Raw genomic sequence first — 19,769 nt, forward strand, 5'->3', positions numbered from 1 at the left:
AAGACACAAATTAAAAATATTTTTGGATTTTTAATAATAAGGAAAAATCAAAATGCAACAAGAATCAAATAACAATGCATGCAAGACACCAGACTTAGCAGTTTGTATACTACTGACACTAATGAGAATGCATATGAGACACATAAACACTCAAGTCAAGAGAATTCAAAGATCAGAGTAAGAAATCATCAAGAATTATTTGAAGATCCTTAAGACACATGAATGAATGCATGCAATTGACACCAAACTTAAAATGAAACACTAGACTCAAACAAGAAACATACAATATTTTTGGATTTTATGATTTTGTAAATTTTTTTTTTTCGAAAATTAAGAGGAAAAGAAAAATAAAGGTATCAAAATTCTTAATGAGAGTTCCAGGAATCATGCAATGTTTAGTCTAAGACTCCGGTCCAGGAATTAGACATGGCTTCACAGCCAGCCAAGCTTTCAAAGAAAGCTTCGGTCCAAAACACTAGAGATGGCCAAAAGCCAGCCAAGCCTTAGCAGATCACTGCTCCAAAAGCAAGATTGATAGGAATCAACAAGCTCTTGTGATGATAAGTTGAAACCTCGGTCCAATGAAATTAGACATGGCTTCACAGCCAGCCAGATTTCAACAGATCATCATGAAACTCTAGAATTCATTCTTAAGAACTCTGAAGAAAAAATACCTAATCTAAGCAACAAGATGAACCGTCAGTTGTCCAAACTCAACAATCCCCGGCAACGGCGCCAAAAACTTGGTGGACGAAATTGTGATCAATACTTTTCACAAATCAAATAATCCCCGGTAATGAATCCAAAAACTTGGTGTTCAATACCATGGCATAAACACAACTTCGCACAACTAACCAGCAAGTGTACTGGGTCGTCCAAGTAATAAACCTTACGCGAGTAAGGGTCGATCCCACAGAGATTGTTGGTATGAAGCAAGCTATGGTCACCTTGTAAATCTTAGTCAGGCAAACTCAAATGGATATGGTGATATACGAATAAAACATAAAGATAAAGATAGAGATACTTATGTAATTCATTGGTAGGAATTTCAGATAAGTGTATGAAGATGCTGTCCCTTCCGTCTCTCTGCTTTCTTACTGTCTTCATCCAATCCTTCTTACTCCTTTCCATGGCAAGCTTATGCAAGGGTTTCACCGTTGTCAGTGGCTACCTCCCATCCTCTCAGTGGAAATGTTCAACGCACCCTGTCACGGCACGGCTATCCATCTGTCGGTTCTCGATCAGGCCGGAATAGAATCCAGTGATTCTTTTGCGTCTGTCACTAACGCCCCGCCCTCAGGAGTTTGAAGCACGTCACAGTCATTCAATCATTGAATCCTACTCAGAATACCACAGACAAGGTTAGACCTTCCGGATTCTCTTGAATGCCGCCATCAGTTCTAGCCTATACCACGAAGACTCTGATCTCACGGAATGGTTGGCTCGTTTGTCAGGCGAGCACTCGGTTGTCAGGCGATCAACCATGCATCGTGTATCAGGAATCCAAGAGATATTCACCCAATCAAAGGTAGAACGGAGGTGGTTGTCAGTTACACGTTCATAGGTGAGAATGATGATGAGTGTCACGGATCATCACATTCATCAAGTTGAAGAACAAGTGATATCTTAGAACAAGAACAAGCGGAATTGAATAGAAGAACAATAGTAATTGCATTAATACTCGAGGTACAGCAGAGCTCCACACCTTAATCTATGGTGTGTAGAAACTCCACCGTTGAAAATACATAAGAACAAGAGTGATCATTGGCTTCGGTCCCAGAGAGGGAGCCAGAAGAACCAAGATGAAAATACAATAGTAAAAGGTCCTACTTATAGAGAACTAGTAGCCTAGGGTTTACAGAGATGAGTAAATGACATAAAAATCCACTTCCGGGCCCACTTGGTGTGTGCTTGGGCTGAGCAATGAAGCATTTTCGTGTAGAGACTCTTCCTGGAGTTAAACGCCAGCTTTTATGCCAGTTTGGGCGTTTAACTCCCATTTTGGTGCCAGTTCCGGCGTTTAACGCTGGAATTCCTGAGGGTGACTTTGAACGCCGGTTTGGGCCATCAAATCTTGGGCAAAGTATGAACTATCATATATTGCTGGAAAGCCCAGGATGTCTACTTTCCAACACCGTTGAGAGCGCGCCAATTGGGCTTCTGTAGCTCCAGAAAATCCACTTCGAGTGCAGGGAGGTCAGAATCCAACAGCATCTGCAGTCCTTTTTAGTCTCTGAATCAGATTTTTGCTCAGGTCCCTCAATTTCAGCCAGAAAATACCTGAAATCACAGAAAAACACACAAACTCATAGTAAAGTCCAGAAAATTGAATTTTAACTAAAAACTAATAAAAATATACTAAAAACTAACTAGATCATACCAAAAACATACTAAAAACAATGCCAAAAAGCGTACAAATTATCCGCTCATCATCAAACACTTGGTGGGTATGAAAATAAAGCATGGTAAAATGACAAGAAATAATAAATGCTACATCTACCAATTGCAAGAAAGTAAAAATAACAACTCAATAAAGCAATAAATGACATGAAACGTAAAATTACATTAAATGTAAATCAAAAGTAACAAAGAGTGCAAATACATAAAAATAGCAAAAATGGAGAAAATGACAAGATAAACTAAAGAGATTAAAGCAACAAAACAAGGAAAGATAGAAGAGACTAGATGAAAGCAAGAATTAAAACAAGAAATTACAAGGTAAATAAACTAAAACCCTAGGTTCTAGAGAGAAGGGGGAACTTCTCTCTCTACAAAATGAACTACATTATGCTAAACTAAACCCTAATTTCTCCCCCTTTCACATGGAGTGAGGCCTTGTCTAATATAGGAAGAATCAGCTTCAGAAGTTCCAAAAATTGGGCTCTGGAGGCCCAGAAATTGCCCCCAGCGATTTCCATTAAATGAGTCACGCGCTGGGACCTGTGCGTACGCACACATGTTGATTGTCTTCTTGTGCGTACGCACAGGATGTCGTGCGTACACACACATGGTTTTGTGGCTCTTGTGCATACGCACAGGTAGTTGTGTGCATGCACGCTCCAATGTGTGCTTCTCCTTTGTTTTCTTCATGTTTTCTCCCTTTGTACATGCTTCCTTCCACTTTTGCCTTGCCAAAATTGCCTGTAGGACCTAAAATCACTCAACAAACATGTCATGGCATTGAATGGCATAAAAGTGGGATTAAAATAACTAATTTAAGCTCAAAATAGCATGTTTTTACAATTAGGCACACTTTAGAGAGAAAACACAAAAGCATGATATTTACATGAATAAATGTGGGTTTATGTGATGAAATCCAATCAAATCAAACCAAAATATATCGTCAAATATGGATTCATCATTATGCCTTCGAGTAAGATGCAGTGGTGTTATCCACTTGCTCTGGGTATGAATTGAGAATGAGTGGATGAATGAATGAATGGTAATGATAATGAAAGTGTGTTTCTGTATGTGACTCTGGGTAAGATGCAGTGGTGTTATCCACTTGCTCTGGATAAGAGTCAATAAGCTGGGTAAGATGCAGTGGTGTTACCCACTTGCTCTGAAAAAAGTTCAAGGCTTTGGGTAAGATGCAAGGGCTGTGTTTTGTCGCTGCTTGCTCCGGGTCAAGAACTGTAACACCGCCTAGGTAAGAGACAGGGTGAAGTTGTCCCCTACTTCGGGTACGCGGGTAAGATGCAAGGGGTTGTGGCGTTGTCCCAATTGCTCCGTGTTTGGTGTTCTGTCCATGGTTAGCTACCAGGACACGTCGGGCTGGCTAAGTAACCGACAGTTGATCTCAATAGCCATAGGACAGGCATGCATCATATTCATATTATTTGAATTGCTTGTTTATGCTCTAATTGGGAATGCCTATGTGACTTTCATATGATTACTTGTATATGTGCTACTTGCATTACTTGTATCCTAATTATGTTTGTTATTATCTGCTTGCTTGTCTGTGTGATTCTACTGGTGTTGGAGGTTTAATAGGAAAGAGGATGATGGAAAGTTAGGTTAAAGTATTTGGTTAAGTTTAGGAATCCTTAGGAAACCACCCTTATTTATGGTTTCAGTTTTAATTCTTAAGTTTTATAATCTGAGTGTCGGCATTCTAGGATTGCCTCTGGCATTCTCAGAACCTTATATCTTGTGTACGTGGCACCTTTACCATACTGAGAACCCCCGATTCTCATTCCATACGGATATTTGTGGTTTTCAGATGCAGGACAGGCGGCACCTCGCTGAGGCATGCTGGAAGCTTTTGATAGCGAAGATCCTTGTCTTTGGGGCTTTATCTTATATATATGTATATATGTAGATATTTTTATCTCCACTTCCTATGTATTTGTTGTATTATCTTTCTCTTAAAGGCTATTTTGGAGAATTAGGTTCTGTAGGCTTATTTTGGGTTCTCCTATATTTATGTATATATACTTATGAGCTCAGGCCAGTTTATCTTTGCGAGCCGAGTCTGAAGCTTTGTTATTTGTACCTTGGAACTCTCTTTGGTTATATCTATGTTAGTTTCTCTTACCTTTTCCGTTTATCGTTTACGTGTCGTGAGTGTTGCGCTTTTTGCTTTATCGTTTTTTTATTTTAAACTTTTCTTTGAAGGCTCCTAGAATAAATCTTCTTCAACTATATATATATATATATATATATATATATATATATATATATATATAAGTTTTTATTTTAGAGGTCATAGCGCCTCACCACCTCTGCTTTACATCATAGGTGTAAAGCTCTGTGTGGTAGGGTGTTACAATGGCAATCTACAGTTACACTCATTTGTTTATAGAAGTTTTTGTGTGTTCAATTTTAAAATATCAAGTTTGTGAATGTTGATTTTTTCCACCTTGCTGATTAGAACTAATACTTTACTTCTTATACCAGATGTTGTTTTACTTTTTATGGTGATCCCATACTAAAAAGTTCAATTAGGTATTACTAAATGTGAAGTCATGTGTTGTGGAAGCTAATAGTTCCAATTGAGTTGAAGTGGTGTTACAGTTATTAGAAAGGTTGTATAATTTGTAGTCATGTAATTATTTTATTAGGAGTTCTATTCTATTAAAACAACTAAATGGGTAAAATTTAGGGTATATTATATGAATAAAAGCTATGAAGTTATACTTTTGTTTAATTTTTATAACTACTATAAACATGAGTAAGGTTACTTGACTAAGGTTACTACTCAAAGGTTTGTATTCTTACTTATAATAAAACTTGAGTATGGTTACTTCTAAATGACATCACTGCAACACACTTAATTGAGTTATTTTATATATTTCAAATAAGTTATATGGCCAAGTGAGGTATTTACAGATTCTTTTAAAGTGTTACTCCTTAAGTGTTGGAATGGAGTAAATGATCTGACCCTTAGATCTATTAATCTGCTAATTTCAAGTTTCATTTACACTAGAAGTTTCGTGTCCATAAGTAATTATTGAACATATTTATGGATAGATCTACAGAATTATCTCTCCCCTAAACACTTTTAACTAAGTTTGGTTTGTTTTCTCTCAGGTATCGAATTAATTTTGTAGTCACCGATGGGACTAGATGCATTAATACAATGCTTTGGAATAAAGAGGCAAAAATGATACTTGAGAAATTTGCTAATGATATAAGGGATCTAATGGTATGATGTTATGCATTACAGAATGTATTTGGTTATTTATCAATATAAGGACTCTCGGGCTATTAACCAACTAATCAAGCCTTTTTTATATGCAGAAAGATGACAATGGAAATACCTACCTAAAAAAATTTGAACCTATAATTGATAGGAAGTTCCTTTTTAAATGATCTATTTCATAGAAAAATCTAACCTCTATTGACCAAGCTTATATTGTTGTTAATATTAGTGATGACGAGGCATTGGTTGGTTTCTATTCATCCCACAGTTCTTCCATAGATATTGCAGTTCGTATTTGCATTATGACTCCTTATTGATGTGGTGTAGGGTGTTGAACAAGGTCTTTCAAACGTCGTGTCTGCAAGTGGAAATAATGACCTCGACTCAGATGGGTATGGAGCTGCTATTGTGTCTCTGTCAAAGATCAGGATTCCGTTACATAATCTTTGTCATGAACATTCCATTATAAAACCGAATATTTGATAGTGCAAATATTGTTGCAATCATGAAGGATTTCTGAAACTGAAAGCATCTTTGAGAGTAGGTTAGTTACTCCTACTATATGTGTTATTGTAGATTCTACTCCAAGCTTGGGTGTTGGTGGACTTACCAGTTCGGAAGGTCAGGAGTCCAGTAACAAGACTTTTAAACGTGGTTTTACCAAGAGAAAAATTGAGTGATTGTCTAAACTTGGATATGTAATGTCATCGTATCCGTTAGTTGGTTGCAGTTCAGTTGCTATGGGTACTTACCGTTAAGAAACTCGGTATTAACAAGTTATATATATTACTGTAATGACCTTAGGTGTCCATGAACTATGTAATATGAATGTTTTAATGTTTTGTAATTTATGTTGGGTTCATTTTTTTTTTTAATGAATTTTTTACAATAATAAAAATAATACACCTACATGAACTAATGGAAATCTACAGTTAGACTCATTTGTTTATAGAACTTTTTGTGAGTTCTATTTTAAAACATCAACTCTGTCAATATTGTTTTCGGTTTAATAAATGTCCAACTTGCTGATTAGAACTAACCGTTTACCTCTTATACTAGAGGTAGTTTAACTTTTTTATAGTGATCTCAGACTAATACTGTTTTAGAGAAACCGAAGACTATTGAAAAAGTGTATTTGAGTACTACTAAATGTGAAGTCAATGTGTTGTGGAAGCTAACAGTGGCTGGAGACTTGAATTGGTCTTTTAATTATTAGAGTAGTCATCATATTTGTAGTCATGTAATTAATTTAAAGATAATTATATGACTTATTTTAATATTATTTTTCATAGCTTAGATAATAAAAAAAATATTTGGGTATGCCTTTTGTAAACCATGGTGTACATATAAATAACTTACAATTTGGAGTGAAGTTCAAATTTTTGAAAAATTAAATGACAGCTTGACGTTAGGATTTTTGCTAGTAGAGAATTTTGTAAAAATATAGTCGCGTTGTGAGTATAGATTCTAAACTAACAGAAAATCCCTTCGTACAAACGTTTTGGTTGTCACAAGTAACAAAACCCAATAAATTTATAAACCGAAGTATTTAAACCTCGGATCGTATTCTCAAGGAATTGCAGGGAAGCATGATTTATTATTGGTTATGGAAAAACTGTGTTTGGGTTTGAAAAAGGTTTTAAGCAAGAGAAATAGATTGCAAGAATTAATAAATTAATAACTAATAAAACTCTTGACAATGTATGAAAACTGGAAGTCCTATCCCAGTTATCCTTATCAATTGTGATGAGAATTGGATTATTCTCCCACTAAGTTAACCTTTAACTATGAAGGTAAGTCAAGTGGATGGAATAAGTTTGGTTCCTCAGATCCTAGTCTTTCCTTAGAAAAGGCTAGAGTTAGTGGAACTCGAATTAATTCCTGAAGAATTCCGATTTTCGGTCAACAATGAGTTTGATAACTCAATAGTCACCAATTAATCAACCAGAGCCAAAAGGTAGAAAAATCTAAATTATTTATATCATAAATAAGAGAAACAAATCATAGATCTGAAAATACCTCAAATAATATTAATTAAGAAAATCATAACGTGAATGTCATTAAGCCAAATTGGCAACATATATAATTAAAAATAAGAGAAGTCAAAATAAAGGAATATTAAACCTGGAGCTCAGAAAAATTATAAGTTGAAATAATAATAAATCCTAAATCCTTTAAGAGAAATCCTAATCCTAAATCCTAAGAGAGAGGAGAGAGCATCTCTTACTAAAAACTACATCTAAATTATGAAAAGTGAATTATGAATGCATAATTATGAATGGATGCATTCTCCCACTTTATAGCCTCTAATCTGTGTTCTCTGGGCCGAAAACTGGGTCAGAAATAGCCCAAAAATCGCTGATTGTGAAATCTGGTCCGTACAGGTCGCGGCAGAGTGACACGGAGGCATCATCCACGCGTTTGCGTGGAATGAGATTTGCAGATGCAACGCGTCCGCGTGGAGCGCGCATTCGCGTCGCCTATCTGTATGGCCAATATGGCAAATTATATATCAAATCGAAGCACCGGACGTTAGCTTTCCAACGCAAGTAGAACCGCATCATTTGGACCTTTGTAGCTCAAGTTATGATCATTTTAGTGCGAGAGGGTCAAGGCTGACAGCTTTTCAGTTCCTTCAACTTCTTGTATTCCTTCTACTTTTGCATGCTTCATTTCCATCCTCTAAGCCATTCCTGCCCTGTAATCTCTGAAATCACTTAACACACATATCAAGGCATCTAATGGTAATAAGAGAGGATTAAATAAAAGAAAATAAAAGCCAAAGAAGCATGTCTTCAATCATAGCACAGAATCAGGAAGGAAAATATAAAACATGCAAATTATATGAATAAGTGGGTAAAAAGTTGATAAAAACCACTCAATTGAGCACAAGATAAACCATAAAATAGTAGTTTATCACAGCTTATATGATGTAAAAGATTGATAATTCTAATTATTGAACTTTAGCATTGGGTTTAAATATGATATTCACAAATAATATGTTCTCAAAGTGTCACCTCTATAATAACTATTATTGCCCATTGAAAACCTTTTTTATTTTTCTTTTAGGGTTTGTTTGGGTGAGCTTCTAAGAAAGGATCTTTTCTCGAGTTATCTTTTTTTTAAAAAATCTTATTGAAAAGCAAAAGTAATTTTATGTTTGGATATCTCATGTAAAAAGGTCTTTTATCTATCAATTATGTTTGGGTATAACAATATAAGAGTACTTTTTTGTTTATTTATTACATGAAAAACATTTTTTTTTAAGGAAAAAAGATCTTTTAAAAAAAGATGTAAATTACAGCTTCTCAAAAAAGATCTTTCTTTGATTTTACTAGTGTTTTTACTTTTACTACTAGAAATTTGCCAATCACGTTAAAAAATAAAAAAAGATCTTTTTTCATTGAAAAAAGATCTTTTTCTAACAAAATAATGGCACCCAAACATGCACTTAATGTGAGTGTTTATATGTATAAGCTCTTAAATTTTTGTTCATACAAAGTTTCTCTTTTGCCCTTCTAATATACAAGCACTTAATAACCCTAAAAAATATCGTTTATTGTCTGTCCCTATTCCAGAAGATCAATTTCTTCCTCTATATATATATATATATATATATATATATGCCTTGCCTCACAAAATGTAGAGTGCTTGAGAGTGATGCCATAGGTCAAGGAACCAACCTCGCATCAAAAACCATTGAATCATTGATAGTAGACAAAGGATTGAAGCTTTCGTGTTTCATAAACTATGAGTGCTAAGACAGGCTCTCAGTTTTTTTTTTTTTTTCAGTAGGTAGCAGAAGAAATAAACTTCAAATTTAGTTTTATCTTAAAACAATAAAATATGTCTATTTAAATTTATTTACTTCATATTTTAAACTGACAAATAATATTTTATGTTAGAACAAATTACGGAGAATGCATTATGCAGGTGTGTTAAAAATATCATTATTGAGATATTACGTAAGAAAGGGACTACGACTCCTACTTTTCACGATTACTTACATTTAAGGCGATTTATGAATTAATGTATTAAACAACGAGATATGACGTGCGAAGTTTTTAGATATTTATTCCAAGAATAACATTTAACAATCATGTTACATATTAAAATAAAAATAATATTATATAACTAATAAATATTATTATTTTTAATTAATATTTAATTAATAATAATTTGTATTTATATTTATATTTATCAAAATTTTATATATACATATAAATTAATACAGTTTATATTTATATTTTTTAAAATTTATATACATAAATTAATAAAATTTATTTATTAAAAATAATTTAATATTTATACTGACTAAAAGAATTTTTCTTAAAATAATACAACTGCTCAAATAAAATTGTGAGGCTAATCAAGTTACAATATAAAGACGGGAAAAGATATGGTTTAGTAGGCAGAGAGTAGCGTGATATGCGATTGGAGTTTGGAGATTACTCACCTAAAGCTTAAAAATAAAATAAGAACCACAAATTGATTAAAAAATTAAAATAAAATAAAATTATGAAGCCCAAGGTTATTCCCAGTGCATGAGGTCACTGGACAATAAAAAAATATCGAAAGGTTGGGACCAACCAAAATGAAGACGTGTATGGCCAGGATTGTATTATTTTGTCTAACTCAGTCCAATTTCGAGCAACCCGATGAGGCAAATCTACGGCCACTTTCTTCTCAACGGCTATTTTATAAAGACAAAATCTAACGGTTCTCAATGCTTTGGCGGTTGCCGCCCTACAGTTAGTATTTCCACGGTGCCAAAAAATAACATGTATGGTAACCGACCAAAATGGTTGTCGGTAATTTACGAGTAATCGCGACATTATTGTTTTTCTAATAGTAATTACAAATTAAATATTTGCAATCATGACGTTATATTATAGGTAATTCTATCTTCTCCTTTAAAAGGAAAACATATTGAATATTCTCATACATTGTTTAGATGAATTATGTCCTAATCAATAATAATTGAGTGATGTATTTGACAATATGAATATTTTTGTTAAGCGTCTCAGAATGAATTGTTTGGTATATGAATAAATAATAATTTTACATATAATATAATAACTGAAGGAAGTATATACCAAATGTTGAGGGAAAAAACCTACAAAGATAGCCGTTGAGGGCATTGATCTTCATCTTGCTTTATATATAAAAAGGTGTACGAGCATCGACCCTTTGCACGCTAACAAATTAATGAAGGGGAAGAAGACCCATCTCTTTTGAAAAGCAGGGTCACTTTGATCCATTATATTATAGTTCTAACTTATGATCCTTCTTCATCTTGTTACGTTTCATTGATAATTAAGTTAGTTAAAGTCTTGTTCTGCTGATCTGCTTATTTCATAAGATCACAATCAAGCTAATCTATTATATATCATCTTAGAGATTGTATCTTGTTCATTTCTTTAACTTCAATTACACCTTTGTTCATAATATTTGTATAAAATTTTCTTCACAGGCAGCTACTGAGCTGTTTTATTTTTTGTATTGAAATAATCAACAATCCACATATATATTTTCTTTGTTTAATTACTGTTTGATCCTTCTTATTTAATTTAATGGAAGCTTTCTGCCAACAATCATCATCACTACTTTCTGCAAACAAGAACAAGCAGATGAGAATAATCAAAACCGCCAGCAGCAGCAACAAGAGAATCGGAGGAGGAAGAGTAGGTAATCACGTTACTCCTCTTGACAATACATATGCGTATGCTGCTGCAGCTGCAGGTCTCTTGAATCATCCGTCACGCGCCAACTCTTTAGTTCATTATCAACATCAACAACAACAACCACCGCTCCTTCCTCTGCCAAATGCTTCATCAATTCATAATCAACATCAACATCACCAGCCTTTGCTTTCTAGAAGCCAGAGCCTCATGATCTCATCTCCAATGAAATCCAACAAAGCATCAACGAAGAAGAGATCCTCCTCTGAACATGATAATAGTAGCCACCGCCGGGGACCCGACCCAAAGGACCTTCCCAAACATCTTCCTCTCTCAAAAGTGTTGATGATGGGAGGGAATAGCAATAAGGGGAACATGGAAGACATGATTATGTCTCCGCCGCCGAGCAGCTTGCCGCTGCCAAAGTTTTCTCTGAGGTCCAAACTCAGTTGCAACGCCGAAGCCGCCGGTGTTGACGACGGAGCAACAAACAATCTCCGCAGACTTCTACGCCTCCGATGAGGTTGTTCATTCCCGTTATCGTTTATGCTTCGTTTGAAGCGCGTTACGTTACTTACTATCATTATGGTAGTCTAATGTTAAGATTATAATATAATTATATGTGTGAAAAAAGATCGGCGAGGGTAGATTGCCGATTGTAGAGACCGATGAATGTCTTTTGTTTTCATCTGGTTTTAACTTTTCCTTTTTCTTTTCTGTGGTGGGGTGGTGTTCGCTTTGCTGAATTTTGTGCGTACCACTATGGTTTTTTTGAATGGGGTGCACACATACAAGCGTGGTTGTTCACTGTTTATGTATAAGCCACCATTTGTTGTGAATGAGAATAGTTATCATGACAAGATGAATTTATATCAGATTTATGGTGGAAAGGAAGACATCGCAAGTTCTTACCCACACCTAAAAAGAGAAAAAAAATAAATAAATAAAGAAGAAAATACCGACCTACGAGTAAAAGCTAAAATGTTTCGCGGTGGCCAGGAGAATAGGAAGAAAACTAGGAGGTACTGTTAAAAGAGAGTTAAATTCATCTTATTGTACCATGCAGATAATTTTTTAGGTTAGCATCTCTATGGAGAAAACCGAGGAAAAATCATAGAAACGTGACTTAAAAAATCAGTGTTACGAGAGTTATGACTTCATTACCGTAGAAGAAAATTGAGGTGGTGAGAGAAATTTCCTAAAGCTCGTAATCAGCAACTAATACCACTTTTTGTGAATAATAATCTTGGCTAAAAGAGAACTTTCAGATTGTTTTACTGTCATCAGGCTAAAATCTAGTACAACATAATGTTTTCATATTTTGGGAATCAACAATATGAAAGAGTGAATAGAATCATTATGTATGTATATGTTAAAAAAAATAATACATAATCCGCTCCCTCGTTTAGAGTGCCGTAGTTAAACTTCAAAAACCAAATACCGCACTCCGTGCTTTCAAATTTCTCAACAAGACAACTACCTAACAAAATTTATCTACAAGTTGTGTATTGAGATTCTCAGGCACCAAGACTACCAAACTTTCAGAATTCGAATCAAAACGGAACTGTGTAAGGCAATGCATATATTTCAACCTCTGGTACGTATTGAGCCCGAGGCCACAAAGATGTGCTTGAACACCTCATGGCACCAGAAATAGGTTTTACTCTTTTGGTATCAGACCTTCCATCCTTAAGTTCCGAACCAAACAGCCAGTCTTCATCAGAAGATAATCCATCAACAGTTAATGGAGGAGGAACCCAATTCTGAAATAGGGCATCATAAACAGATAGCACCGGCGTATCTGATTTTGGAGCAGATCCGTTGTGTGAACTCTGGAATTTTCCTTTCAGCGTAAAATCAGAATTTCCAGCACATGTATCTCTCTCTGCACTAGTGAAACATCTTACTTGATGATGGCTTTCATTGGCATTTTGAACAGAAGAATACACAGTTACAGCACTTCTGGAAGTAGAGCCAAATTGATCATCTTGTTTCTGTTCTTCAGGTTTTTTCAGTGCAAGTCTTAATTTTATGCCCGTTGCTGGTTTAACAAACAGTCAAACAACACAGTTAAACATTGGCGTCAGGACAATATGATTAATAAATATAAGCAATTTTATAGTTATCTTACTCACCTCCATTTTGACTAGATGGTGATACACTCCTTTTCCTTTTGTTGCCGCTTTGGATACTGTCCGAGCTGCAAGGTTCTAACCAAGAGACTGGTTGGTCATGTTCCACGGTTATGTCACTCTTGTTCTGCTGTTCATTTTCGGAGTCATCTAGCTTTTGCACGCAGACCCCCTTACTTCTCTCTGTCGTGCTTTCCCCTGCTGCTTCAATGTGCTTCTGGTCTTTAGCATCACTGAAATTGGAGGTTTTTCCTTTCCTCTCTCTCCTTTCTTTCCTTTTTTCCTTCTTTTCCTTCTTTTCCCTTCTCCTTTCTTTCTTGAGATCTTTCTTGACCTTAGTAGCATCCTCTCTCTGGATCTTTATATCACCAGAGTAATATTTTCAAATAGATGATATGAAAGACCAAAGAAGCTAACAAGCTAATACAAGCATGTTCACAGTTTGGCCAGCACAAGATTTATGCATCCACATTGTTTTGGAACAATAGCTACAAATGTTGGAACAACTATCCACCAATAGTATAGTACTTCACAAAGAAAGGGTTTAACTAAAATTGATTATAACCAATGTTAAAAGGCAATTTACCCCAAGAATAAACAATTTCCCATTACAAGAAACAAATTCACGTTATAAAAATCTTTTGAGGGTGACAAAGTATTCGATAATAACTACTAGTGCAAAAGTTTGAGACATCATTGCAGAGTGCAAACCATCTTATATGGTATCATATGCTTGTAAAACGTTTCTTAGCAAAAGGGATACAATGATCTGGAAAGCATGATATAAACTAACCCTGGTTTTAATAACAAGGCATAAAGAACTACCACAATATTAGATATTCAAACAACCATTTTTATATTGATTTAACTAGAACTAGAAAGAATTTGCACTTTCTTGAAAATATTTTTCAAAATGAGAAACCTGAACAACCATGCAGGGTAGAATCTGTGAATAATACTATCCTGGGCATTAATTTACACGGTCATAAAACGCTTATATTTTCAAGCTGAAAAAAACCCATAAGAATTCTTGTTGGATTAACAATTGCAAAGACCTAAAAGTCTAGAATCATTGCACATTAATATTTCAGAACCCGAAGTACCAATTTCAAACCCTAGACGAATTACCAGCAAAGCTCAAAGAACGTGAATTCTTCCGTTATCGGGTTAATCAAAAGGGTTCTCAAACAACTTTTAAACCTATGCTTATCAGGAATTAGCGCGGTTAAGTAATTCCTAGAAATAAACATGAACACAGAAAGATCCAGTTCATCAAGAATCCAACAAGTCATAACACGACAGGGTCTATGCAGAAACAGAGGCCTTGTGCCTATTCACATATTTCAGTTGAGCACAAACGGAAATACAAAACCGCTCAACGAACCTTAATTGATTCGATCAAGGCCTCGCTACATGACCCATTGCTCGTATACCCTGTAGGTCTGAAGGGAAAGCATCGCGACATCTTCGATTAAACGAAAAGTTTCCTCAAATCGCAAACAAAATCAACAGAGAAAGCAAGCGATTCTGATGGATCGACACCAAATAGTAGCAGCTAGTACGATTGAGAAAAGTTTACAAAAAATCGAAGATAAAACCAGAACTAGGGTTTCGCCAGATCTGAAATCCCAAATCTTAAAGCGACTAAATGGATGCGTAACATAATCGTGAGGCCAAGGGTTGTATTTATAGTGGCAGCATACGCGTAACGTAATGACCACGCCGACTTGCTGTTTGTTTCCTATTTTTATTATTTATTAATAGGCCCAGCCCAAATAGCTTATTGTCGCTCATACTGAAGCCCGAAGTAGTTTGGGCCTGGCCCTGTATCATTGTAATAAAAATTTGAAAACCCTAAACCCTGAAGAATCTGTACTGAGGATTTCTTGTGTAGCAAAATTCCAAGAATAGCGACCATGCGACGTGTCGTTAATCGAGCCATATTTCTAGGCAGAGCCTTAAGGAGCAACTCCACCGTCTACGGTGGCTTTACCGGTGGTTCCACTGTTTGCCAGGTGGCTCCCTACGACACGTGCTCGAGTTCCAACTCTAAGTGGCTGTCTCAGAATTTCGTTGATCGCTTGAGCCTCTCAAATCCCTACTTAGCTCACAGTGTTAGGTTCGGTTCTGCAGCTGCCACGTCTCTCGCTCAAGATGTGCAATCGAATGCTTCGCTTCGCTCAGAAGAGGGTTTCAAGTCCAAAGACGTGGTTCTGTTTCAGTATGAGGCCTGTCCTTTCTGCAACAAAGTTAAAGGTGAGTTCCATTTTCATCATCAATAACATCCTCTTTGATCTGCATGTATAATTATATTTTGTTTTAGTCCTTGTTCATTGAATTTGAAATTTCTTGTGTTTGTTTTGTTAGCGTTTCTGGACTACTATGATATTCCATATAAAGTGGTGGAAGTAAATCCAATGAACAAGAAGGAGATCAAATGGTCTGATTACAAGAAGGTGCCTATTTTGACAGTTGATGGTCAACAAATGGTTGATTCTTCAGGTTCATGCCATTCCTGTTTAGTACTTTCATTTGTTTGTGTGTGTAAGTGTATTCATAATTCATATGTTGTAACCAACATTGTGATTGTGAATTCCCAATTTTATGTATGGCAGAGATAATTGATAAGTTGGTGAAACGGATACGTCCCGATTATGATTTAGATGCAGCTGAAGAGAAGAAGTGGCGCGAGTATGTTTGTTATTTATCTAGTCTATTCTTTTGGTTTAGTTCTTGGTTTCTTACTACTGCCTCTACTTGTTTTCCATATCTCTATCGGGTATTGATTGCCCGGCTTTTAGCCTCTGATGCGTAACACTAACATTATATTCCGACTTGTTGTGTAGGTGGGTGGACAATCACTTGGTTCATGTATTGTCACCCAACATATATCGAACTGTTTCCGAGGCTCTTGAATCATTTGAGTATATCACCACTCAAGGTATGATTTCACTTCTAGACTCTGTTGCAGACGGGCACTCTTACGAATCTAGAAGATTATTAATATAGAAGCTTAAATTATGTTCTGTTGTAATGGTTTTAATTGTACTTTGTAGGGGCACAACAATCAAATGAACTAGTAGTTTATCTGTTTTATAATTATCACAATTTTTTACACTAATCTAAATTCAAAATATTGCAACACTTCCAAGCATATTTCATTTCCTTGAAATACTTCCATCAAACCTATTTCCTTTACTACGAACTTCAAATTGCATGGAAATTATATGAGATTGGACATTTTAGTAGATCTAAAAGTTCTTTACATTCAGTTATTATTCTATATTGACCTTGTAATGCACACAGTGGGATGGATATGCATGCAAATAAACCTCTGATTTATATGTAGGTAATTTCAGTTTATCTGAGAGGTTAGTGGCGAAGTATGGCGGTGCTGCTGCTATGTATTTTGTGTCAAAGAAATTAAAGAAGAAACATAATATCACTGATGAGCGAGCAGCACTGTATGGAGCTGCAGAACAATGGGTTGATGCTTTGAAGGGCCGAAAGTTTCTTGGTATGTCCAACCACTATGATTTATAAATGCTAAGAAAAATATTTGCTACTGCCAGACTTATAAGTACCTTTGTATTCTTGATTTTGGCAGGTGGAATGGATCCTAATTTAGCAGATCTTGCTGTCTTTGGTGTTCTACGACCCATCCGTCACCTCAAGTCAGGTAAAGATATGGTAGAGCACACACAGATTGGGAAATGGTACTCTGATATGGATCAGGCTGTAGGACAGTCTTGCAGAGTCAATTCAGATAGTTAAAGTATAGTGAGTCTCAACTTATAAATTGATATCAGACTGCTGTATGGAAATTGAAATAAGTTTGCAGCTACAAAGTTTTGAACGGCATGCGAATTGCTCTAGCTGCCCCCTTTTGGTTGTAGTAATGATATATGATAACTGATAACAAGATGTTTCATCTGGTTTTGTGAAGACTGACGAGCACAATGATCTTACTACCTTAACTTGTGTGATTATACACTTATGCTGTAATGCAATCAATAAGAGGAGCTTCAGCAAGGTGTTTTGGGGTAATAATATTAGTTTATTCAATATTCCCTATATAATTGGTCAATTACTTCTTGACTTAAGTCAAGCAATGCTATTTTGTGTGAAAGCACAAGTAGCATACAAAGGTGGAACATAAACAATCAATAGATTTAATTCTTTCTTAGAGCAGTTTTATACGTGGAGGTGGTTGGATCAGATGTCCTTTTATAATGCTTTTCAGTTCAATACTGCCATATTACTTTTAGGAAATAATTTTTGGCTTTGCTTTACCTTGTTCCTTTTATGTGATAAATAAATAGTTTTTTGGTTTTGTCATCATTTGATGTGCAGATGAATCATTCTGAAATTTGCAATTCGACCATTTGATGAGGATTCTTTATCCTCCGGGGTTCTTTCATTGTGTGTATGCATGTTTCTTTAATTCTTGAGTAAAGTAATAAATAAACCCTTTAAGATTTACACTTCGGATACATTTGTACTCAGAAAAAAAAAAGTACCAATAAAGTTTTCTAAGATAGCAAATGTGAACACATTACTTTCAAATTAGTCCTTATGATTAGGGTAGAAGGTCTTATTTGAACTAATTTATCCACATTTGTTATTCTGGAGGATTTTCATAGTACTTTTTTTCTTTAGAAACTAATCTGTCCGAAATTTAAATCTTCAAGGATTTATTTGTCACTTTATTCTTAATTCTTTCTTGTTCTTTTTCTTTTTCTGTTTTTGCTATGCTTTTACCGTGTTTAAAGGTGATTATATCTAACAACATAAATTGTTTAAAATATGGCTTATGAACATTGAGGATAATTCTATTAGATCTTGGATTCAAATTTTAAAATTGATCCAAATAAAATGTTATTATGCAATTTTTTATTGTTAGATTTATATTTTAACTTGCATTTGTATTTATTATTTTAGGGTTAAATAAATTGTAACTTTATGTAAAATCTGTGCTTTTTTTAAGTCCTATAATTCAAATTGCAAATTTTTAAGAGTATAAAGTAACCATAGCAACCCAAATAGAAACTTCAAATTCTTTTATGAATAAAAAACCGAAAAAAAATTAGAAATTACATCAAAAAACATGTATTTTACAAAGTTTCATCTTTAGTTCTTTACATTAATTTTAAATTTGTAATTACATTTTTGGCATTCTAAAAATATTTAATTTTTCAGAATATATTGAGACATATTTGCAACTAGTTTGAAATGGATGAAAATATTTTTATAATTTATTGCTAAAAATAACTTGATTATAAATTTAAAACGAATATAAAAATTTAACAATCCTGCTAGGTAATCAACTAGGATATTAGTTAACTGGAATAACTTTTTATAATTAAAAAATAAAATTTTGAATTTTTAAAAAAATGAATTTTAAATAATTAGTATTAGCACCACCAAATTAGGATTAGCGAAACGTAATTGTTTTGTCAACGTGAAGCTCATCTCATCTTGTCTTCCATTCCACTACCGTTGTATCTTCTGCCACAATTCCATTCCACTACCGTTGTATCTTCTGCCACAACTCCTCAGTGCACCGTGCAGGACGACCTATATCGAACAAAAAAAATTCCAAATTTAAGAAAAAGAAACATTCAAAGTTTAACAAAAAAAAAATCCCAAATTTAATAAAAGAAACATTCCAAGTTAAACAAAAGTAATATCCTACAGTTAGTTTAATAAAAGAAACATCTGAATTTTAATAAAAAAAAACATCCTACATTTATTTTATCAGGATATCCGTTTGCAATCAATGACATGGGAGTTTTTTTAAGGTCTGGTCGCGACAAAAAACACGAGCGCACGCAGCGCTGCACGTCGCAGTGATGGTGTTCGTTTGCATGGAAGAATGGCGGCGCAAAGAAGCGCCTACGTCGGTGACTTAGGGTGGACAGGACTCGCGGGCAAAGCTCGATGTAGAGGAACCATCTGTGCTGCAGAAGGCATTGCATGCAGATCGTGTGTCGCGGCAAAGAGGATCATCAGCATTGCGCATATGACAACTGCGGTGGAGGATGTGACAGGGTCGACACCGTTTGTGGGGGCGGCGCGACAGCGTGAGTGGAGTGGGAGAGAAAAACAACACCATGAACAACATAAATGAGAGTGGAAGAAAAAGGAGGAGTGTGCAATTATTTTTTTTATAGCGAATAACAATAAGAAATCAAATTAGAGTTAGATTTGAATAATGTTATGGAAATTTTTTTTTTTGTATTATTGGACCTTTTTATTATAGCCCACATTATAGGGCCGATATTTCGTATCCTAGTTAATTTTTTAGATTTT

At 34.9% G+C, this 19,769-nt stretch overlaps 2 protein-coding genes across 2 annotated transcripts; one reads left to right on the forward strand and one right to left on the reverse strand.

Annotated features, from left to right (window-relative positions):
- Nucleotides 1-12,571: 12,571 nt before the first annotated feature.
- Nucleotides 12,572-15,123, reverse strand: LOC112705655 (uncharacterized). The gene is made up of 3 exons (XM_025756548.3): nt 14,842-15,123; nt 13,461-13,815; nt 12,572-13,366 (listed from the first exon to the last, which is right to left on the reverse strand). Exons 1-3 carry the CDS (start codon nt 14,920-14,922, stop codon nt 12,879-12,881), a joined length of 924 nt encoding a protein of 307 aa, XP_025612333.1. The 5' UTR covers nt 14,923-15,123; the 3' UTR covers nt 12,572-12,878.
- A 197-nt stretch (nt 15,124-15,320) lies between these two features.
- On the forward strand, nt 15,321-17,507 carry LOC112705656 (uncharacterized). The gene is made up of 6 exons (XM_025756549.3): nt 15,321-15,713; nt 15,825-15,959; nt 16,073-16,148; nt 16,304-16,398; nt 16,807-16,974; nt 17,065-17,507. The coding sequence occupies exons 1-6, from the start codon at nt 15,374-15,376 to the stop codon at nt 17,229-17,231; spliced, it is 981 nt and encodes a 326-aa protein (XP_025612334.1). The 5' UTR covers nt 15,321-15,373; the 3' UTR covers nt 17,232-17,507.
- Nucleotides 17,508-19,769: the final 2,262 nt, after the last annotated feature.

The sequence above is a fragment of the Arachis hypogaea genome, chromosome 8 (assembly GCF_003086295.3).
Source record: "Arachis hypogaea cultivar Tifrunner chromosome 8, arahy.Tifrunner.gnm2.J5K5, whole genome shotgun sequence".
Classification (NCBI taxonomy): Eukaryota; Viridiplantae; Streptophyta; class Magnoliopsida; order Fabales; family Fabaceae; genus Arachis; species Arachis hypogaea.

What these genes read in the sequence shown, in the direction of transcription:
- LOC112705655 (XM_025756548.3), bottom strand. Translation starts at nt 14,922, where the DNA reads ATGTCGCGATGCTTTCCCTTCAGACCTACAGGGTATACGAGCAATGGG. An exon ending in CCTTGATCGAATCAATTAAG is followed by an intron (nt 13,816 to 14,841) that starts GTTCGTTGAGCG and finishes GGTGATATAAAG; the next exon opens with ATCCAGAGAGAGGATGCTAC. An exon ending in ACCATCTAGTCAAAATGGAG is followed by an intron (nt 13,367 to 13,460) that starts GTGAGTAAGATA and finishes TTGTTAAACCAG; the next exon opens with CAACGGGCATAAAATTAAGA.
- LOC112705656 (XM_025756549.3), top strand. Translation starts at nt 15,374, where the DNA reads ATGCGACGTGTCGTTAATCGAGCCATATTTCTAGGCAGAGCCTTAAGG. An exon ending in TGAGTATATCACCACTCAAG is followed by an intron (nt 16,399 to 16,806) that starts GTATGATTTCAC and finishes ATTTATATGTAG; the next exon opens with GTAATTTCAGTTTATCTGAG. An exon ending in GAAGGGCCGAAAGTTTCTTG is followed by an intron (nt 16,975 to 17,064) that starts GTATGTCCAACC and finishes TGATTTTGGCAG; the next exon opens with GTGGAATGGATCCTAATTTA.